The sequence below is a fragment of the Colletes latitarsis genome, chromosome 5 (genome assembly GCF_051014445.1).
Source record: "Colletes latitarsis isolate SP2378_abdomen chromosome 5, iyColLati1, whole genome shotgun sequence".
NCBI lineage: Eukaryota > Metazoa > Arthropoda > Insecta > Hymenoptera > Colletidae > Colletes > Colletes latitarsis.
The window spans coordinates 29451626-29475732 of record NC_135138.1 but is presented as its reverse complement, the minus strand read 5'-3'; the positions used below and the strand labels follow the sequence as shown (position 1 = coordinate 29475732).

The 24107-nt window shown below is 37.8% G+C and overlaps 1 protein-coding gene across 3 annotated transcripts; it reads right to left on the bottom strand.

Annotated features, from left to right (window-relative positions):
• Positions 1 to 4774: 4774 nt before the first annotated feature.
• LOC143342122 (uncharacterized) lies at positions 4775 to 23082 on the bottom strand. Of its 3 annotated transcripts, none has more exons than XM_076765639.1 (3): positions 22802 to 23082; positions 7950 to 8036; positions 4775 to 6028 (listed from the first exon to the last, which is right to left on the bottom strand). In XM_076765639.1, the coding sequence occupies exons 2-3, from the start codon at positions 8005 to 8007 to the stop codon at positions 5883 to 5885; spliced, it is 204 nt and encodes a 67-aa protein (XP_076621754.1). In that variant the 5' UTR covers positions 8008 to 8036; positions 22802 to 23082; the 3' UTR covers positions 4775 to 5882. The 3 variants fall into 3 exon arrangements, with proteins under 3 accessions (XP_076621754.1, XP_076621756.1, XP_076621755.1); XM_076765641.1 differs by having other exon boundaries at positions 4775 to 6022; XM_076765640.1 differs by lacking the exon at positions 22802 to 23082 and adding an exon at positions 9317 to 9781.
• Between the last annotated feature and the right edge of the window lie 1025 nt (positions 23083 to 24107).

Sequence of the window (24107 nt, the reverse complement as noted above, 5' to 3'; positions counted from 1 at the left end):
TTGTTGATGTACAGATTAAAATTGTACGTTTTTTTAAAGTACAACGAAAGAAGTCTTCTCTTTATAAGAAACTCAGTAAACGTTACAATAAGTTAAGAAATTATGTACATATTTTCTATGTGTAAAATCTACAACGTCACAACATTATTATAAACTATGTTACTCATCGTTTTACATACAATATTGTTAATTTAACAATTTATATTATATTGTTACCGTTGATCGATCGACATGTTTATTTTCGTTTCGAATTGTATTAATAAGTTTATATAATATTTTTACTACATCTTTTACTGTAACTCTTCTTTACTATTTACATAATTTGAACGAATATTAATTTAAGGAAAATCATTCGTATGCGTATCGTGTTTGATATTATACAGATTGATTTCGAATTTTAAGAAACGATTATTTAACACAGCGTGTCCCATTTTTAGCATCTTGCGACGGATAAAGAAAGGAAGGGGTTCTTCCAAGACATTCTTTAATGGTTTATTCGTTACAAATTCACTAGAAGAAATAATATATCGTAATACATAGAGCAATCTATTAAGTTGGTCATTGCAATAGATGTTGTAATATCGAACCGCGCCTCGGATTTGATAAATCTCTTATCATACATAAAACAGCAGCTACTTTCAATAGAAACACGAGTTATCCACTAAGCGGCCCATATTCGCGAGCACTTTACATAACATCCATTAATTAAATCTCTAAAATCTGTCGCGTTCGCGACGAGATTTTCGATCTTTCGTAAAAAAACACCTTAATTTTCGCTATGCGCGATCGCGCGCGCGCGAGGAACATCAGAACTTAGTTTCGTCGTATAAGCCTCTTGCAAAGTTCTAAGTTTGAAGCAATTAAAGCTTAACTGTACAATCCCTGATTAATTTTACGGTGTTTTAAGTAGAAAAAATATGAATACTCTCGGCACACTTTAAATACAATCATGTATTATTCATTCTAAAGTGATCTTCGTATATCAGAAACGCTTTAAAATGCTTTCCGTCGCGTGCATTTTATCGAAGAAACAATAGTGTAATAATATTTCTACCGAGTGCCTGATTTACGTAACAATTCGAAGCCTTTAAAATATCGGATATGTCGCTGACGAGATAAGGAGTTTCAACCCTTTGTAACCCTGCCTGGTTTTCAGATGACCACCTTAATAGGATCGTTAACAATCTCTTTGTAATGACTAATATTCTGTTGTGTAATATTTCACAGAAGCAGACAAAAGTTGGGTTACAGAGGGTCAATAGGTAGCTCTTGTCAGATTATTAATTATCGTGTAGGTAAGTACAATAACACGTTAAGAATACGTACGTTTATTGGAACGTACAAAATCGAATCGTTCAATTATCATTTGATCCACCAAGAGGCTTATATTTCACTGCGCCACCCACGTCGCCCATTATCTATCATAATAGAGTTTACCCACGTCTCAACAATGTGTATAATTCTCTAACAATGTGTACACATTACTCTACAGTCGCTCTATACAGTCTACAGGCCATAATAATCAGATCGAGACCCTGGTATAATCTCAGTTCAAGAAGTATATTCTAAAGTTTGGTCAGAATCCTTACGTTGTACGAGTTAATTGTTATATTGAGACCCTTTTGTACGCTGAACGGCTGACAATCAAGATGTAAAGTTTCTTTCAGTATTTTTTTTACACATTTAAAATTTATCTTAACACTAGATCTACCAAGGGAGCCAAAGTGAATTGTCATTTGTGATAATAACCATCCATTTTTACTACAATTTATTTTCTATAATTCTCTTTTTCCTGTTGTATAAAATTCATGCTCAGTTTGTAGAGAGCTGGTAAGTTTAAGGGACGAAAGAGAGGGCAGAGAGGGTTTCCATTTCCTCTACCTGTCCCCACCATTGATCATCCTACGTTTAGGGTCGCGGTGACACGACGAGAATTCGTACAGTAAACCGACGGGGACTCTAGAGTGTAGATCATAACAAATTGGGACTCGTCAACATACCAGCTCTCTACAGCGCATGTACCAAGTGGAATAATTTTGATCCCTCACAGAATTTAGGTAAGCTATTGATTTCATTGTTTGAATATTCTTTTATGCTAAAAAATATCTTCTCTGCCATAATATTCTTAAAAACAAATCACTTTGACCCCGTTCGGTAGAAGCAGATAGTAAACACGGTAGTTGTAGTGTTAAGATCTTGATCTCAGGCGAACTATGTCTAAAGTGTCGAGCGTCCTTTATGCATGCATACATTATTTTCTCTTTAATGTAATCGAGGAAGGTCGAAGACACAATAAATCTCTTATTACGCAAACGAATTCGTACCACTTTTCAGTAACGAATAATAGGAAGAAAACGGTGTTTAAAGTCCATTCTTAGAGCCCGTATTTTTTTTCTTATTCTTATTCGTGTCTTCCTCCTGTCCGATCTCCGTTTTCAAATATTGTAGACGTTCTTTACAGTCGCCTGGATACATCAAATTAACGAATAAAAGTTTTCGTGACAATTTCCAAGGACGATACAATTAATTAATCGAGTAGTGTTCGTGTTTTAAGATTCTTCCAGAGACGGGCGGAATTTTATTTAGTTCACTGTGAAATATTTTACGCTACAATTTAGGTTTTTATTTGTGCCTGGATAAAAATTTTGCCTCTCTGGAATTCTCTTCCGTATCGAATTAGTACTTTCATGTAACTTACATCTATTAATGTCTTTTGTTCTAGATGTGACCTTGAGGAACAAGTGAGAGCTAATTGTGCGTCCAGTTTTTCTTTCATTCTTCATCCGATTACTCGATAATTGGCTATTAAAATCGCACGTCGCTTACGTTTCGATTGCTCGTGGGAAATCATTGGAAAGTATCGTGAATTCGTTTAAACTATTTGCAAATCGTTGAAACATCAGCGCAGAAAGTATCGATTCGCGTGTAGCAAGTCTAATTCTTTTTCTTTTTTGCTTTTGAAGTTTCCCTTCGTCGTGATAGACGAAGGAAGAGCTTAACAATCTCGCATAAATCGACATCCGTACGTTCTTGACTGAACGTCGCATACCCGTCAACGTATAAAATTGATCAGTCGAGCGAAACAGACGCGTGTTCGAAGTAAAAGCTCCGAAAGCGACGCCGAAAGAGTATATTGCTGCTTGGCAGGGAAGCTTGGTCGTAAATCTGACTGTCGCGTTGCTTGCCAAAAGGTTTGTTTAAAAATTTACTCGACTGTGTCTGGAGACAGAGACCAGCTACGGGTACTAAAACTTCTGATTTATTGTGAATCGCGTTGTCGCAATCGTCCGACTTCGGACAAAAATGAATTTTAAAATGAAATATCCGCCGATAACAATACTAGTATCAAGAGTTTGGAAGATTCGGTTGTTCCTACAGTTCTCAAAGCTATTCCCATTCTCGATTGTTCTGAATATTACAAAATAATGTGCATAAACTTGGTTTCAGACAATGTTTTCGCGTTCGTCATTTGTAAGATTCAGTCGATTTAATTGTTTCTAAAATGTAGTCAGAAAACAAGCTTCAGAGTGAACGTAAATTCAATACACAGAAGGAATATAGAGCCAAGGAATTGTAGTCAATATTGCCTGTCGTTTTAAACGTTCCTCTTAAAAGCTGTTACAAATGGCCGCCACTCCCACGCGCAGAACGTTTTAACGTATTTCCATTAAATCTAATTTTTGTTTTTGCTCGACACAAATAAGTTAATGCAACCGATAAATCACGTCGAATTGCTGTCGTACAATCAACGGTACTCCACGATTCGCGTTTCTTTTAATTTTACTACTTCCCGCTAAGGTTCATCGTTTTATGTAAATTATTTTGTACAATGAAAGTGTGCGAATGTTTTAAAAGCTCGCTTTGTAATGACTTTTCGCGTCATCGAAAACTGTTGCTGAGCGGTACAGTTTTTTGCATCGAACGTCAACCCTTTCTCGAAATTGTTTTTATCTCAGTATACGTGACAGTATATGAGAAATGCACGATCGAGCGAAATGGCGTTTCGTACCTTTGAATCGTATCATCTTTATTCAATACAATTCGCATTTTCATGTCAGAGCGGAGAATCTCGGTTAACCGGATTTTTATTTCATGATTCTTCGTCTCTTCGAAATCCTATCCTCCTATGTATCGAACAATATACGGACTCCTCTGTTTATATAGAAACGGTGTTATTTTTAAATCAATACTTTTTCGAATTGCGTCAGAGCAGGGCAAAGTTTGCTCAAAATTTATATGCAAAACAAAACAAAATTATATTTCAGTCTTTTCAGAATCAAATGAAATATTTGAAATAACTTTTATTACACTTCTGTTTTAAATATGAATGAATAAATGGTTGAACCAATTCCTTTCAATGCTATGAATTTAATAAAAAATTCACCACGATTCACCATTTTCTGTACAATTATTCTTTTGAAAATGTCTTGAAAGAACATCATTCCATTTAATAAATTACAAAGTGTGTAGAGTCTTAGAATCGAAAATTTACAATATTTCCTGTATTAGGCTTTGTTTAGGAGAAAATTATTGTGCAGCCGTTCGTTGCAGATACATTCTGCACAAAAGAAAGCGCAGTCCTGATAAATAAATACGGTTCCAATGATTTTCTCCCACTCTCCGTCTCGATTATCCTATTCTACTTTCAAGTTCCGCAGTTTTTCGCGTTTCAAGTTAAATATTTACACGGCGATAAATCGACTCTGTTCCCGTGTCGAGAATCCAGCTCATCCGGAATGCTCCCAGGGTTCGGGGCAGAGACGGGCAAAATTTTATTCGAATAATAGATGACGAGCAAAACCAACAGTATAGCTACTTATTCGCAACCTCTGCTCGATTGGACAATTAAACTTTTATCCATTCATTGTGAAATGCTTCGTTCGACAAGGTACATCCTAGTATGTTAAACTCGCTTCAATGGTCAATTGAAAACGTCAAAACATGTGTTTTATTTGCCTTGTTCCCGAGTTAGTCTTATTTTTATCAAACTGCATACGACACAGTCTAACAGTGAGTGTGTGACTCAGAAATTTGAGAAAGAACTTGGTTTAACTATCCAAGTACAGTCTAATTGCTTGGAGTGCGAGGGGATAAGCTCAAAGTTTTGTCCAACTATTGATTCACAGATAATAACGCTAATTTGTAGTGTCATAGAGTCAGTAATTGGCCAAGTTGTTCTGTTCAATATTACATTATAATGTTTGGAAATTACTTGCTGTACCAACTTCCTGTCCCTTTGTCTGGATTAGTGGAAGAAGTTTCATTAGACGTTGTACGTTGCGCGTGATTTACGTATGAAAGTGCACCGTTCTATCTCAGCCCGATAGTTGGACAGTTCTTAAACGAGCGATTTTCTAATAGATGGGAAGGTCGTGCCTATTGCTTGTCGTGCCCAGACTGCTAACGAGTTCGATAAAAGGAATACATACAAAACCGAGTAAAAAAACTAGATTAAATATAGATTATTAATGGACCATTGAAGCGAGTCCCCTTTCATGTAGGGACACGCCCTGTATAATTCAAATTCTAATCATTACCGAAAGAGTAATGGGCAAAAAGTTGTTCGCGTTCTCCTCGTTGATCGAAATCTTTTTTATCCGGATAATATAGCCCGTCTCTGGTTCGGGGAGAATATTTTCTTGGACGGTGGTGCGGGGGTGGAAACGAGGGATAAGGAAAGGGAGGAGTCGGTCGATTTTTCCGTTCGCCACGAAACGTCAAGTCGCTCGAGCTGAAACGCAGTCATTAGTCACCGGACTTGAGCGTTAGACGGTGATGTAGTACGCCCTCGGCTTTCCTCTCGATGTCGTCGGGCTGAAGAAGACGCCTGGCGTCGAGGGGGAGAAGGACCAAGAGGCCCAGGAGGGCGGCGGAAGCGTGCGTCAGGAGGCGTAATATCCTTCGTGTCGTTTGCGACACTTCTCGCGGGCGATGTAGCACAAGGCGATGGTGATCAATACAGCGATGGTGATCCCCATGCCGATACTGATCCAAATGATCTCCTCGTTTATACCACTGTAGCCTTTCCCTGAAAGCATGCTGGATTTATCTTGTAATCGTAACCTTGTACCGAGGCTCCTTCGACGGGACATGGAGCTGAAACCGGAACCCGTCGGGTTTCATCCGGTCAGCCTTTCAGTCTGGTTATCGGTTTAATTAATCCTAATCCTATGGTGCAGACTCTTCGAGCAGTCACAGATTCAGTCAAACGCTTGCACACTTGTAGATCCAGTCATCATTAACTTGTTCATTAACATCATTCAAACACTCAATAGCTTTTGAGGCATTCGTGTTACTTCAAGTGTAGTTCTATCTTAAACGATTATCAGGTACCACAACGTTAGTGGAACTTAGTGTTTATCATTCTAGGACTTCTTCAATCACTAACATTCCAACAGTTTCCATCAGCACGCTTTCACGTTTTAAAACTTTTCCATACACATCATAGATCGCAGGAATGTGCTATGTGGGAGTGTCCGGTTAATTAACACGGTACGCAGAGAACATTGGAAGCCGTGAGAAACGTGAACGATTATTGAAAAAACTGGAAAATGTTTGAGCTTGTTCTTCGACGCCCCCGTTTACATATTTACGCGCAGAAGGTTCCGTTTAAATTAAATCGAACTCGATCTTTCTTTCGTTGAAAGTCAGATAAAAATAGTTTTACTCGACTCGAATTTCAAGTACTCAAATAATTTAAGCACACAGACGCAGTAAGATAAATTCAATCACTTACTTATAATAACGTGATCTCCGAGCGAAATAGAAAATTTAGCAATAAAAAAATGTCGTTCATATTACGAATTACAAAATATTTATATTTCTGAAGTAACACATAAACATCATAATTAAACATGTTAAATTTGAAGTATAATAATTACGATTTTAGGTGTTTTATAATTAGGTGTTACTATAGAAATGAAAGCAGTTTGTAATTCGTGACATGGCTGATATTATTTAAACGTTAAACTTTACATTTGTATGCGTTCACTGCATACAAGGTGTTCGACCACCCCTGGGAACAATTGAAATGGGAGATTCTAGAGGCCAAAACAGTACGAAAATCAAGAATATCAATTTGTTGATGGAGGTTTCGTTAAAAAGTTATTAATGTTTAAAATTCCACCCGTATTGAATTTTTTTCTCGCAAATGCGCAGGATTTCAAGGGTATGTCTATTCACCAAAAATGATTGTAATTAACCCCTGCAAATGAAAATAATTTTTCTAGAACGATTTGAAATTTTTTAATTTTGTTCAATTTGTTCATTTATTCGAATTTTTTTCTCGAAAATGCGTAGGATTTCGGGGGTATGTCTATTCACCAAAAATGATTGTAATTAACCTCTGCAAACGAAAATAATTTTTCTAGAATGATTTGAAATTTTTTAATTTAATTTTTTAATAACTTTTTGGCGAAGCCTGAGTCAAGAAATTGATATTCTTGATTTTCGTCTTATTTTGGCCTCTAGAATCTCCCATTAAAATTTTTTCCAGGGGTGGCCGAATACTCTGTATATCAGATTCTAGGACCAAAATTTAATCCTCTTATTAGAGAATAAATCACCGCACGAGCCATAAAAGCCTTAGCTTGTTGATTTTATTAATATATGGCCATCGTTCCGAACATTTATTAAACAACATTACTATCGAACTGAAAATCTTTGTATTATCGGTAGCAACGTTGACATTTGGAATTATTAATAAATTGAATATACATTTCCCTTTAAAATACGCGCTATTGATCCATAAATTCTTTTTACAAATACTTATGTGCAATTGAACAATAAAACCTTGTCCATCGTCGTCGTTATGGGCATCATTCCCAATCGTAAATATGCACATATTGATAACATTTTATGGTATCTAATAAATGCCTACATACACAACGAACATTCAGTGTGTAGTAACATTCACACACGTAACAGAATAATATCCCTGTTTACATTACCATTATAATGGGAACTGTAAATTCCGACTTTTCCAGCAACCCGTCCTCCCACCGGCATAGCTGTTGTTTTACGTTTCGCCTTGCCACCTGCAACAATTCGTCCTTTGTATTTTATTGTTCAATTCGTGACAAAAAATAAACGTTATAAATTGAATATGCCGTGGGTCCCTATTTCCTGGAAAAATATCTTGCAGCTGAAAACCTGAACAGGGTCGATACGAGTTATTTTTAAAGTCGTGTTTTATAAAAACAATCGGGCGTCAGCAACCATTATTCTAGAATTTGTATAGATTCGTGTTGGGTACATTTAACGCTCGACACGATTGTTAATTGCTTTTTCAAAAGAAATATGATTTTTGCGCCACCTAAGGACTTGATACAAACGGGAAAAAATGTGGTCGAAGTCTGGTTCAAATTAGTCGACTTAAATTCGCGTATTATTTGCACACAGATACGCTTCTACGTTACTGATAAGGGTAACGTTTAAATCCTGTAGCCTACATACGTAATTCCATCCTTGGTTTTATTCCAACAGTGTATCGTAGCAGCAGTTTCTGGCAATGCGACGTGCAACTCCGTAGAACGCAAATTTATTCCGTGACTAAGCTGTTTAATTCAAAGTTTAATTCAGGGCGTTAACGCGAACCAATTTTCCGGACAAAGCTGAGATAAAGCGAACGCATAGCGAGCACAGATCGATTCAGCAGAATGCACCTGCCCAAGGAACTATTTGTTCTTTAAAGTGCGTTAAAGGAGAAAATTGGAAATCAAGTTCTCTTAATGCAGACCCTAAATTGACGCAATAAAAATTCAATTTCCCGTTGCTCGATCAGTGAGAAAATTGTTCGAACGAAAATATTAGTTTCTGATTAGCGAACGATCGAACTGAAAATTACGTATTTAATTCGTCGGCGTAGATAAACATACGAAGCAGAATCGATACGTTTGTAAAACGAGCAATAAAATTTTGAGGTCCATGTATTTTCAGTAGATACGAATACAATCGATAACCGTTGCGAGATTTATTGACATTGTCTATAATATTTGTGGGCTTATATTGGATTTTCTTTGAGTTATATTGCTTTCAGAACTGTATGTTGTTTGAAAAATAACCGTACCTTCCATTCTCTTTTCTATGAATGTACTGAGCATTGTGGAGACACGACATTCCATAAATTATGCGTCTTATTTGTAATAGGTTATTTATTTCTTGTACATAAAACTTTACAGACACGAACTTTCGTCATATATTTTTTACTAGTGTAATTTACGTTGTGAAAGCGAAGGGATAATGGAAACAAAAGAGTGTAAAATAGAGTATATTGAAATCAAAATATAACCTCCAATAAGTATGCATATTTACTTACATGACGTCTGTCGCCGATGACCGGACAAGTTATTCGGATATTTCTCTGCTGACAAGGTTTATCGTGTTCACTTAAAAGCTTTCTCAAACATTTCTCGTTCACAATGTCCTTCACATGCAATACGCGTTCATTTTCACGGGAGACAAGAACCAATGCAACGGTTACTCTACAAAAGCTAATCTTTCGCGATACACAAAGCTTGATTTTCATAATTCACAGATTAAAATTTGAACTAGTTCAATCACTAACACGAACGATTGCAAGTAATTATCAAAGATATACACTGAAATTCGAACATACGTTGTACGGCACAAGAGCAAAGATCAATCACTAATCGATATTCAACGCGATGTGAGGTTACTTTTTGCGCGCGAGAATGCAACTTTGCAACAGCGCCCCCAGGAGGTGCACTTTGCTAAATGCTCTGCGCAGACCGGAAGTAATTTTGCGCGCGTGAAACCAGTATTTCGACCACAAATTATATATTTTCGCAATATTATATTGCTAATATTATTGCATAAATAAAGATATTTATAGCGATTAATTATTAGCGAGTCGAAACGCACATCCGGGTATTATTCTTAAATACGAAAGGACAAACCCATACAGTTGGCGACGCACGTCGGAAGTTCGGAAGAACAATCCAAGAGAGTTAGTGACACGCGTGGGTTGTAATAACCATCGATCATCGAAAAATGGAATGTCGTGCTTTTGTTTTCCTATTTTGAAGCTTTTGTTTTTACCCAACCTTTTTTTCGGGCTCGAGCACATGGATCAACATTGTCACGTTCAAGGTACATATAATTTTTGTCGACGATTTGTTTTTTCTCGATACATAATACAAGCCTTGGTGGGGAGGGTGATCACTCTGTTTCACCATGCCCCCACTACTGCTATTTCGTTTCGTGACGGATTCGGTCTTTCCCTCCTGGGACATTGACTTGGTAAGACGTGTTAATAAGCGTTCAATATTTAACCTCTTGTAATACCTATTTCTAACCTCGTTAGAATCTAATCTCGCACGATCAAAGGTTTCGGTCGCGGTTGCATATTGTTCAATATTATTTATACGGGATCGAATCATACTTTAAGATATTAGAATTGTATTCGTATAAAATAATCGATAGAACTTTCAATATGCATAGAGTCAGTGCGGTTGCATATTAACCTGTTCGAACATGAATGGCTAAAGAACTTTGATTCTTGCAACGAGTTTTTCAATATTTATAAGAATCGTTACATACGTGTCCTGGGCCTTTAATATAACATTTCTTAATTGGACAATTATTTGTTTATTATTATATTCGTGAATTTTATCGTTTAGACGGAAATGCGCAGTTGTTCACTGCCATTATGTTACTAGTTATTTACTACATTCTTTGAAAATATTTCGCTTTTCTGATATTGTCTTGCTATGTTTCAGGCAACAATGAACATGCATTGTTGGTAATTGCTAGGAAAAGCAGTATTTCCGTCGTGAACACTCGATGAGAATAAAGCAGCCCACCCCATTAACCAGTTTTCCTTTCAGAATGTTTTATGACCGCGCGCAATGCGGTCAGTAGAGTCAGTGCTTGTTGCGTACAAGTTTGTTTATATTTTAGACTTGCACAGTCAGTTCTATATTTATAAATTCTTTCACAGAGCATTGCCGTTCTTCTAGTTTTTTTGCATCGCGTAGATAGAGTCAGTTTTGTTCGCGGATTAAAATTTTCTGTAACCTTTTTCTCTTTCTTAAATTACATTGATAATTTTTCTTAATTATTTTTAAATAATTTTTAAATATCCGATATTAGAGTCAGTGCATCATTATCATTGGACGGTGCTCTACGAGCGAGAAATGTAAGTATAGAATTGTATATTTGTTAACAATGGAGGTCATCGAACCTAGAAATTCAAAAAATTTTGAAATTTAAATTTATAGACTCTAGAAGACTGCAACTTCTGTTTTATATTTTTTAACTTTTTAAAGTTATTTTATAGAAACAAGAAACTTTTGTAAAATATTGTTTATAAAAAATAATTTTATTTTCCATTAGTTCCCATTAATTTTGAATTTATATTTTGCCAGCAAAATTGAAACTATTGTAGGTTTAAAAACATATTGTTTGTGTTTCGTTATAGATTTTTTACATCTCATCACTGTTATCTATGGACCTGCAGAATTTCCCTGATGGTTTTCCAGCTAGAATATCCACATCATTGTGCAACAACATGGTTCATCGCTGGGTAAGTGCAATAATAATACTGTTAATTTCAATTCTATTTATGTAGCAAATTTTCATGAACGGATAACAGCATTTATAGCTTCTGAATGATTTATTTAATCTACTGAAAGGACAGGAGGATCACTCTAATTATTATACAATACCCTCTATTTAGGATTTCTTTTATTTTGCAACGATATCTTTGCGTGTTTTACCGGAGGAAGACCATAAAAGGGAAAACTTTTTAGGAATATTTGCGATTTTATCACGGCGAGTCGCTCTAGTAGGTGAATCCAATTTAATCATTTCGGGACGAATACGACAAGGCTCTTTTGCACTGGGTGACCGAGATTTGAAATGGCATAAACCAGCCTACGCGATGCACTTTAATATGTTATTGTGACACGAAAAATTGACATAGAAGTTCAGTTATGCTCGTAGTATATTTAAAAATGTATAGAATTTTAGAAATTTATTTAAAAAATGATAAGAACTTCTTCTATTCCAAATGTTTCCATATTTTTGGTTGAAAAACGATCTTTAAACACTAGCATTTTAAGAGAAAATTGTAGTTTCGTCCGTGAGAAATAATTCCAAGAAAATATAGTAATTTTATTAGGAAAGTTTGCTTTATTAAAATCTTACGGATCAGCACTCGCTAACCTGGATCGAACTTTATTAGTAGATCGTCCTAAAAACCTTTTTAAATTAAAAAAAACATTATAAAATGTAACAGCTTCGAACGCCCCACTGTATCTATCTCATTGTAGCTCAGCGAGTTTGGAAGTTCGAGAGTCATTCGTTTGTTAGTATCCTCGCGAATCAAAGTTAATTAAAATCATGCTATACAGGGTAAACTTTTAATGAGAGATTCCAGAGGCCAAAATAGGACGAAAATCAAGAATACCAATTTGTTGATTGAGGCTTCGTTAAAAAGTTATTAACGTTTAAAGTTCCGTCTGTAGAACAGCAATCTGCGAACAGCTGCGTGCACGCGATAGTGGTTCTCACTCAGCATGAGAAACTCTACTCACTGACGTATCGACAGCCTTACAGTTTCGCGAGTGAGAGTCACTATCGCTTGCACGCAGCTGTTCGCAGATTGCCGTTCTACAGGCGGAACTTTAAACATTAATAACTCTTTAACGAAGCCTCAATCATCAAATTGGTATTCTTGATTTTCGTCTTATTTTGGCCTCTAGAATCTTCCATTAAAATTTTGTCCTATGCTGCCGAACACCCCGTATAGGAACCGTGTTACAAGAACTGTCGCAATTTTACAGCGTGTTTCCATGGTATTGCGAGAGGATCGAATACATCAGAATATTTTTCAGATCCGTCGGAGCACGAAGGCCTCGGAATCTTTCATTAAACCGTGGTGGTAGCTTTCACAGTCTTGGAATCAATTCGAGTCAGGGTATCGGGTATAAGCGGATGCAGTTTTTGTGCTCACCCAATAAAGAGGAAGGATCCTAGATTTATCCGTTCGTTTTACGTCCGTTCGTCGACGTTGCCTGAATTTTTCCTCTTCGATCACTCGACGTACAACAGCTGGCCTCGAAGGTTCGGGCTTCGTATTTAATCAGATCTTAATCGAGTTCGATTCTGTTTTTTGCTGACGTAGGCCGATCTGGAGGAGATCCGCGATCTGTCATCGTGCTGTCTTCGCTCGTGCGGACGCAACAAGTTACTCTTCGACTCGTTCGACCCCCTCCTTCCGTTTGTGCTTGCGTTTAGTTACCCTTTTGTACGTTGCAATTACGCGGGGCTCGCACAAGTGGCTCACGAGCGCGAAAACCCTTTGTTCCGCGGCACCGATTCGCGGTTCGGTCGTCGAAAGGTCTACGCAGTCGATATTGTTGCTTCGAGCGGACGTCGCTTTGCCGCGTTGACTCAGTTGTCATCAATTTGGACGAATGGAAATCGATAATGCAACCGCGCTAATGGAATATTCGACTGGATAGAACGTAAGGCGTTGTCGTTGCCCACGGTATAATTGCGAGGCCTTAACCGACCAACGGAATTGGAGCGGAAGGAAGGCGACATAGGACGCATACTCCTACCTCCCTGTGGCTTTTGATTTCAGGAATTTTCCTTGCGCGCTTCGCGAGCACCGAGACAGACTGTCGCGTGATTCGCGGTAAGATTTTCCGCGACGAATACGCTAGACGATGATTTCGCGTTTCAAACTTCCCTCCCTTTGAAGAAAAGATTATAACGTGATACATAGGCGGCAGAAACGAGAAAGAGTCATTTGCAACCTGAGTTTTCAGTATTTGGTATTTAGTGTGTAACTCTAATCTTAGAAAACTTAGAAGTTCAGTTTGAATGGGTAAAGTTAGTCTTTAAAGTTTCTGGAGCTTCCAATTGTTTTTTTATATAATTTTGTAAGAATCTTTGTTCATAGACTACATTTTCTTCTGTCTGCTTCAATCCCTTATCTATTTTTGTCCTCCATATTGTTGCATCTTGTTCTAGATATCAGTTTCTATTATTCTTTCCTTGTTAAGATGTTCTGGAACTAAACCGTTCTTACTGTATTCGTACCATCTATTATACTTGTGCCCCCTTATCCTTATATGTTAATATTCCACAAATATGATTGTTTTCATTTCGCGAGTGGTCCTTAACTTGTCTACTGTACTCGTTGCTCAACAACCATTATCCACCTCGCGTTTTATGGACAATTTAATATTTCAATTTACAGACAATTTAAGAAAATTTAACGTTTTATAAAGTCACCGATATTCTGATTTCCACGTCGTTTTCTTTAAGTATTCACTGTGGATAAGTAACTATGTGTCAGGTAGTTTATCTTGGTTGGTATCTTGGTTCGTTATTATTTTTCCTATTTATAAATCACATATATCTCTGAAGTGTCCATCAATAGCAGATGCATCTTCTTCCCAAAGTGTTTGAAGATGTTCAATACAATAAGATCCTACTCTGATATGCTTGACCTGCAGTCAAATCAAGGTGCTTGAACACCAGCAAATGTAAAGCTATAAGACATACACACAACAAACGAGAAATACTTATTGTATATACTTACAGAATCAGAGGAAGGGTTTCAAGAATATTGATCCAGCTTTTCATTAAATATCTTTTTATCAGCTATAATCTTAGCGAATCGGTTTACGCAGATAGAAACTAAACGAACAGCATTTCCCGAGAGAAATATCTGGATGAAATACTGCTCATTGCGAGCAAGTAGTTAAAATAAAATCGTACTTTTTTCGTTACAACCAGTTGAAACTGTAATTTTTTGTAGCTCTGTGCAATCAGGAAAATTTTTCCATTAAAACGTAAACGAAAGAGATCCGTATTTTTAAATAACACTTAATTAACAAAATAGTCTTTCGACAGTCACAGATAAATCACTGTACGATGCATGAAATTTCGAAAAAAGATACGAGATAAATAGTTTATCGTTTAACGCGTTGAAATGCAAATGAACGAAATTGTGTGCAGGGTAAAGTGAAAGATCATCAATTTCGCTTCACAATTTCGAACGAGCGGTTTCACTCAAATAAAGTTATCCTTATTCGCGTAAACAAACGACTCATTGTTCGTTAATGTTTACGGACGCGAAATTAATTTGTTTAATAGGAAGTTGAATCGATGGAAACGTAACAGAGATGTTCGCGGAATCGGAGTGACTACTTAAATTATAGCGAGAAATGTTTGAATATCATATTGTGCCACGCATAGCCGTGGTCACCCACGTTGTGGCGCAATTTCAATTAACTTTCCAGTGTAACATTTGTTTGTTCCAAGATAATATTAATTGGACGACCGAATTCAGTGGCCCGCGAGTTACGGTATCGTTATAGAAATTTTTATCATTAAATTCTGCATATTATATAGATTGTTCGATCAAAAAATGCCACGTACACGATACATTTATTTCGTGTTGAACGAAGACTATAACGCGGACCGAATTGCCATGTTCAAAATTTTATCGCCATAATTGGAAGCTACTTATCTCCGCTTTTCAAACCAACATAAACAACGTTTATCTCCGCAATGAAACGGAATCGACCTACAGTGTTATATGTTCTTAGTATAGCGCAGAATAAACTGTGACACTTACTGCTTATGTTGGTTTTAAGAGTGGGTATAAGAGGTTTTTAACGACGGAGACAAATCTTGTGTATGGTATTCGTTTCATGGATTTCATTTCAGTTTTCATTTGGTACGAAATGGACGTACAGTGTATATGACATTGTTCAGAATGATTTGCAATCCAATGATGCGGGCGAAGTTAACTGGAAACATCGCTAGGGGACATTCTGTACATGCTTTGGGGAGAAATAAATCACACATTCTCGACACGTTGTAAACCGTACATAACTGAGGAACAAAATCATTTTCGAACCTCTCTTGAAAATCATTAAATATTGCTACAATTAGAATTTTATTAATTACGAAAATTCAGGGGAGAGGTAAATATTTTAGAAAATTTACAAACATGTTGTTTGGATGAAAGTGCTTGAATATCAATGGTTCTCGACCAAGTAAACTGGCAACGTTATTAAAATACTATCGACGGACGCTATCAGCGTTTCATCGGAAGCAGTTTGACAGAAAGTATTAGTCTGAACGATCAATTGATCGTAGATAACTTGGTCCACGTGCTGGAATTACGTCGATAATAATAAAAATTCGCTGTTGAAGTTTAACGTTCAAATATATCAGAGATTAAAATCGTCGACAGCAAATCGGTGAATTTCTATAAAGAATAAATTCATTTCTCTTTCTATTTTGCATCTTCTTTTTATAGTTCGTAGACTTAAAAATACCGCGGTAAAAGTTTAGGCTAAAATTCAGAGAACTGACGAAGTTACGTAAGTATGAAGAAGACAGTCTGTCGCGGCAAATAACGACGATCAGAAACTTTAAACCCGTTTTTCTCGAAACCATACTTTCGAAGTTTACGAAAGTGCTGTTTCAAAAATTAATGAAGCCTCTAAGTTGAAATTCGAATCGCTCGTAGAATACTTGTACGGTCATAAGTGATTCCTATAGTATAATTAGCTGATAGAAAAAAATAAAAACGATAAAATTTAATTGCTCTTGCATGTATTTTCCTTTCGAATGTATAGTGATTGATTGTAAGCCCGGAGTTTAAAATATAAAGTACAACATGGCGGATCTAATATGGCGGACGAAATATTAAAAATCAATAAAGGCAATAAATTCCCATGGAACGTGAAAAAGAGACGTCTAATCGCATATTTAGCGATCGGTTTGAATATTTGAAAATTGAGTTTTTTTGAAACTCGAATATACTAAAAGTAAACCACAATTTGATAATAGATTTTCGTAAGATTAATCGACCTTGTAAATTTGTAGATATTCTGTAATATTTGGTAAATATGTGAGGAGAATTTTAAAAAATATCTACGGAGTAGTCTTTTCTCTGGAATTCTCCGAACATATTCTTGGTTTCAGTCTAAACGCGAAACCCCACTCAAGCTGCCGAAAATCTTATAAGACGAGAGACTGTGACTCGAATTCTTGTTTCCTTTGGCGAAGTTCCACCGTGTGGAAACCGCTTTTCCGGTTTTCTTGCGCGTGTCAATGCAAACGCAACCGCAGTCAAAGGCTCGCAATTATGGGACAGTATTTTATACAGCAACCACGACAGTTGGCAAAAAATTTCACCGATATCACGTATAACGTTCGAAGTCCGCCCCCACCCCGTCCCTCAGGCTCCGGTATTTCGGTATATACGCCAATTAAAAGTTTTTCCGATACCACGTTCCCCGAATACCGGGTGACTTGACGAAAAAGTTGAAGAATTCGGAACCGAAGCAAAACTAGATACCGATCAGTTCGGTTTAACACACTTCTACCGATCGCTGACAAAGTTTCGCCTAATTCGTTTCACTTGAAATATCGACGTATTCTCTAATTAATTTTTTCCTACATAAAATATTTAGTTGATAGACTTTCTCCCAATATTTTTTTATTCGAAACGTTCGGTCGGGGACCCTTTATTGATTTTTTTCCCCGATTACTTTCATACGAAATGTTTAATTAAAATGGAACAATTGATCTCTCATAGAGCTCCAATTAATTTTTTCCCCTTGTCGGAAGTAAGACCTTCATTATCTCTGCCAAATTGGAATTTTAAAAGCCTGGATATTAATATAAAAGAGATTCTATTTGTTTCCTTTTGCATGGGCAGACTAATGAGCGTATAGAAAAATATGATATTTGTACAGCATAAAAACGTAAATTTAACGGAAGGTAGATATGCAATATGTGTTGTAAGCCATCGATATTAACCCTCTTTTTATTTTTACTGCATAAATATTCCAAATGAAATGGAACTGCTTGAATTCTGATAAATCGAATCGTTCTCGAGTGAAAATGTTTTTGTCAGCACCGGCGCGACATATGAAATTTTGCTTATTGTTTCACAATAGTGCAGATAGAACGGGACGAGGAAGGTTGACATTTAGCTCGTTGAAATCCAAGCGAATAGAATCGCATTCAATGGAAAGTGAAAGATCATCAATTTCGCTTCACAATTTCGAGCGGGCATTTCAGTTGGATGAAGTTAAGCTTATTCGCATAACTTGGAGGATACACGGATAAACGTGTCGCAAATATAGTTATATCCGATCGTGCAACGCGTCAATCGTCCAAGCTGTGAATGTGCAGAAATCGGAAAATCGTACGCAGTGTTTCTCAAACGTTACGATCCAATGAAATCACAGCCTCGTTCGTGTTTATAATCTTGGCGCGATCTCATCCTTTATTTTTAGCGTCTTTGCAATTTCTTCGGAGCTCAGCTGCGTTGCTCCATTATGCGTTTCCTCCTTTAAAGCTCATTCGCATTTTATTCCCTCTTACGAAACAGTTTAACAAATAACATCGCGCGTAATGGAACGGGAATAATGAAGAAACGTATTGCGATTATTCGATTGCTTGCCTTTTCTTATCAGAAAATAATACGATTACAGTGTATGTTGTTATTTGCATAGACTTTAGAATAGAATTTGTTCGTGGAATGATCTGTTTTTGACATAATTGCGTTTGTAGTACGATTGAGTATGACTTGGCTGGCGCGTCTGGCCATTACTCACCATTTCTACTTAGACTAATGTCCAAGTTAAATTCTATTACACGCTCGATAAACTTTCAAATTCAATTTTCTTGAAAACATTCCTTCCTTTTCGACTTCTATGTAAAAATTTCGATTTTTCTTTGCTGTCAACGCGGTATAATCTGCAAGAGGAGGCAAGCAATTTGAAAGAGTGGAGTAGAAAGGTCAAAAGAACGTCTTGTTGAGGAATTTATGCGCAGTAGTCGACTCGAAAATATTTTTGACTTTGAATAATCGTGGTGGTATTATATTTTCAAAAATCACTGCATTACAGTAACCACGCCCTTTGGCCTCAACCACGATTTCTCAGATCGCCACGGCAGAAGTTTTATTCACCGTTTCGGAGCCAAAAACCATTGAACTAGATATCAGAGATCCCCGCAACGAGGGCATTTTGAGAGCAATTAAACGGCTGGGAAATATAGAGATCCGTTTAACGATCGATGGAAATTCTAAGTCGTAACGTGACCACCTGGAAATTGTTTTTTTCCGGAAAATCGTTTAATAAGTCTCGAGAATTCTCAGAATAACATTGTGTTGACAGAGTACAAATTCTTAATCCATGGATTTTAGTGTCCGTAACATTAGTAACACTTTAATTCAATATCGAGCCTCTCTAAACCTACATTTCCTTTCCTTTCTTAAATATTGAACAAAGTTTCTGTTATATTTTGATTCCTTAACGATGTTATAGATTTTTGCTACCCGTACAAGCATACGAGCTACTCATATACGCGTTATTTCCTAAGATTCTCGAGACTACGAAGAATTTTCTCCGGGAATCGGGAATCTCGACGTCTCAAAATAGAATTCTCGAGGGAATGGAAATTGGTTGAAAAATCTCGAGAATCTCTTCCGTGAGCTTCTCGAGCACAGTTACTACCCAATATCAGACAGACCTAGGACGAATTGAACTTCGGTTCCTCCCTCGTTTTCTCTTAATTCTGTGTCGTGTTTCAGAGTCGATCTAAACAGAGTATCGATAGTTTTGGGGCGCGCGAAATTTAGGGCGTATCGCTTCTATTGCGGACGAAGCCAGTCATCGGGATGGAAATGTACCGGAAATGCGATTAGTCTCGATTAATCATTCGCTGCGCCGGTTCATTAAGGGGTTACGCGACCAACAGATCGGGAAAATGGGGGTGGCTCGTTTATCCGTGGTTGCGGGACTGAGAAATGCTCGCTATTTCTGACGAGGGACACTAATAACAATATTTTCTCTATTTTACGATCGTGTCTCTCCGTTCGTATCGAGAACAGAGCATTCAAACTTTTATCCAATACGATAAGTGTCGAAATTATCGACACGTTTCTCGACAATCTTTTCTCGTGTATAACTTTAGAACTGCGACAGTTTGCAAAGTTGTACATTTTTATAGTTTTCACGGCCAAGAAAGTACGAGGCGAAAGCGGAGCGCGTACGTGTAATGAACTTTCTCTGGGAATATCACGGCAGTAATACTTTTAATTGATCTCCCGGGTACTGTAAACAATACCAGGAACATAATTGGTAAATGTTTTCCGGTTTATGATCGTCGTTGTGCCCATTTAATGAAGCGATTTCAACTGATAATTTGGTTACCTTGATTGTACGCAGTGAAAGATATTTTTTAATTTGTTTCTCTGCAAGAAATAATATTTTACCCGGTTGTGTTCCGCAGTTACTGGACAAGCTGTTATTAATACAAAGTATTTTATAAATATCGAGACCGATTGTTTTTCAGTATTCAACGTTTGTCGTGATTTTTTCATTTTCTTTTTAATGCTACGTTCGGTTTTCAATTATTTGGTTGTTGAATGTTTCGATTCGATCGATGTCGTTCGTTTATTGCAATTTGACGACCCTTTTCCGTCTCGCCCCCTAGCTCGCTTTCAAATAATTTTCAGCTTTTAATCGCTTGTTTTTTTTGCGTTTCCAATCGTCCACTTTCGTTTCTCAATGTACTTCGTTTGGGTGTAATTTAAAAAATTGAATCGACGCAATAATTCAAAGGTTCGTGATATTTGTTGAAAAATTTGTGAACGCACTGTTGTCGTTTTTCCCCGTGCAATCAGCGATCTTTATAATTAATTGTTTTCTCTGGTTTTAATTAAAACGTGCTCGTACGGGCGAACAATAAATGTTTTCAACAAGCAAAAATTTATAGAAATCGTTGGAAATTGTTTTCATTACTTTTCATACGGTAAATTCGGTCTTTCGATTCTCTCGAAATTCGACTCTCAACAAATGAAACGTGTTACTGAAACGCGCCAAAGTGGATTTAGAAAGTTAAGAAGAAGCTATCTTGTCTTACGCTGCTTCTAATTTGGCAAACGACGGGGCGAGACGATAGGAGTTAAGTAGATTTGTCCTATCATTGATCAGCCGCGAACTAGATCTGTCAGCGTAGTAAATAAAGTAGTACGTTCTACGTTTTGGTCAGACAAAGCTACGCACAATAGACCAGACCGCTTATAGTCAGCTCAACGAACCATGCGACAGCGTTCCAACAAATTTCACACAGTGTCACCACTACTGAGCGAGAAAGTCTCGCCTCGACTGTAATTTATATCGTTCTTTCGATCCATTGAGCAGGATTTCGCTGAAAATGACCGTAGACGAAACCAACCATCCCTTAACTATATTCCTGCGGTTCCAGGGATCAATTTTATTTGTAATCTAAAATTTGCTCGATACGTATATAACGCAGAACAAAATAGTTTTTAAAAAATATAGATGTGTTATATCAGGTTGAATCAGAGGTGGACAAGATTCTGTAGAATGAAAGTCGAAGTTTAGATTATAGAAATATTTCATACTCAACAAATAAAAATATCATCGAATGAATTGTTGTGCGTGGATTTTATTTATAATTTTGGTTATCTTTGATTTTAAGGGTGAAATATTTGCTACTGTATCGAGTGGTTTAACTTTCGGTGCAGATGGATTGAAAGGTCAGCGCGAATAACACGGAAAGGGCCTATCCGATTTTTGAATCCGTAGGGGAAAAGAATTATCCAATCGGATTGAAAGATAAATCCTGAAAGGAATAGAGGATCGTATTGGGTCGGACGTTTCGGTCAGCCATAAGGTTCGCAGCTGAGCAAAAATTACTTTAGAACCGCTTGTAGCAAAGTTGCTTATTGCAATCATTTCTTGTGCTCTACTCTTCGCACGTTTTAAAAGTTTTTTCATGAATATTCAGCTTCCGAATGTATACTGATTGCTCGATATCCATTATTTAAGCAGCAATAGGCGATAGATAAACTGGACAGTCAACGCGTTAATTGGTGACTAATTTGTTTCGTTTCTTTCTTGAAAAATCGAGCTTTCGTACGGGTGATCCGATCGTGGTTAATGCACTGTGTTTGCTCTTTTAGCAAAGCTACGGGTCGGTAACACTCCGCTCTAGACTTTTCTATTTTGTGGAGAGAATATGGAATTCCCAGGGGCGCTTTGGAAATTTCGATAAAAGTAGTCGACAAATTACGGGGATACCCTGTTAGCGCGTAACGAAAATTCAATGAAGTATGGCTGATGCAAGGGAAACGAGGACTCTTCAATTATACTCTGTAAATTTCGACGAAAATGGTAGGCAAAAATACGGGAGAAATCCTGCCTGGTTGGCTGATACATTTTCTAATCACGGTTTGTAAATATCGAGAAAGTAATAGAAATATGCTCTCGACAAAGGTGCTATAAAGATCGTTCTTGAGCGGTCTTCACGAAATCCATCTCTTCGTCCATGAAATGCGCTTTTACGATAGTGGTGCTATTAATCATAAGTTAAGTGAATACGACTCGGACATCCGGAAAGACGATGAAATTTTCATGGCGATAAAAATACCCTTAAGTGCTACGAATCTCTCGAAATATCTTTACGGGCAAAAAGAATCTTTTTAGATTCCATACTTGAAACTACAGGACTCGTAAATGTAAAAGTACGCGCGATGGATGTCCCTAAATCTTAAAATCGTCTTGCCCCGCATGTGGGTCACCTGATGGCGCGACAGGAAATTTCGTAAAAATTTCGATAATAATTCCGTATTCCCTTCGTCTTTCCGGTGTCCTGGGTCGCGGTGAATGCAAAAGAGATACAGTTCGCGAGAGATCGGTGGTAAATCCTCGTGGATCGTCGTAAAGTATCCCTCCCACCCCCGGAGCCCAGAACTGGTACACACCTTGGTGTATTCAAACAAGATTCGTCGCACAGAAGATGTCCGGTGTTTGCGGCGAGGCAAGAGTCGCCGTTGGCTAGCCGGGTAGCCCAGGTGTTGTAATGGCAGCACGGCGGAGGTCGACAGAGGGTCCAAGTTTCTCGTCGAGTCGCGCGTGGAGGGGTGGCGACGAGGGCTTCTCGATCGCGCGAGTAGGGGCGAGATTTTTTGACTAAATATTGCGTGTATGTATTGTATGTATGTGTGTTGGGGCGGCGTGCGCGCGTCCCGGTCGGAACGAGGCGATCGCGGGTGGTACGCGGTGCCGACTGAACGTCCCCGGCGTCCGCCAGAATGTTGCCGCTTGTCTAATAACGGCGGCGAGAAGCAGCGGGCTGCGCCGAGAGCGGTTGCCACGGCTGGCGACAGAGAAACCGCGGGAAAGACAGGGAAAGACCGACGGGGGGAATGCACGCAGGATCGAGCGAGAAGCGGACCTGGAAGGGTTTCGGTAGGGGTGGATGCGAGGGTGGAGGGTCTGGGAGGGCAGACGGATCGCCAGCTAGTGCGTGGAACCGTCGTGCAGCAGAGAGACGGAGACGGAGACCGAAGCAGCAGGGTTGGGTCGTGTAACGCCCAGTAGCGTGCAACGAATGGAAAGTGGGCTGCGATTATTCCGACCGAAGATTCTTTTTTTACTTAACGGGCGAATACATTAGACCAAAATACGGTCTTCGATTATTCCCGTGGATTTGGAACGTGATAATTGTAGAATCGAACGGGTCGAGCCACGAGCAAGGGCGGTTTATCAAGTCGCGCGTGAAATGGCGGGCCCGCGGGTAAATATTTATACCGCGGTCTCGTTACGGTCAATTTTTATTCATCGATACGGTCGTACGATGTAATTTAATCCTGCTTTAAAAAAATTTATATTTACATTCGGCTCTGTTTGCGAAAGAACGTGGGAATCTTTGTATCCTTACATCAATTGATTCATTCGATTTAACCCTTAAGTGGGCTCTCAATATCAGCTGAATTATTTTACCAAATTGGTAAATCAACTTTCTTTTAAAGAATAATGAACTAATAGAGGATTACAAAAATTTTCAAATAATTAAACTAGCGTGCAACCTCAATGTACAGTTCGCCATACTTTTTCCGTTTATGAAATTTTGTTTCAATCGATCGTAGTAGGTTCGAAACAATATACATCGCTGTTATAGTTCTTAAAAAAACTAGAACTTTCGGAAAGAATATTCTCTGAACGCTCGTCGAATTTCTAAACTCGAGCACGTAAACCACTCGCACGTATCACCTGTGTCCACTTCGA

Coding starts and splice junctions, on each gene's coding strand:
- LOC143342122 (XM_076765639.1), bottom strand. CDS start 8,007: ATGCCGGTGGGAGGACGGGTTGCTGGAAAAGTCGGAATTTACAGTTCC. Junction 6,029..7,949: donor TTACAGTTCCCATTATAATG/GTAATGTAAACA, acceptor GCATGCTTTCAG/GGAAAGGCTACAGTGGTATA.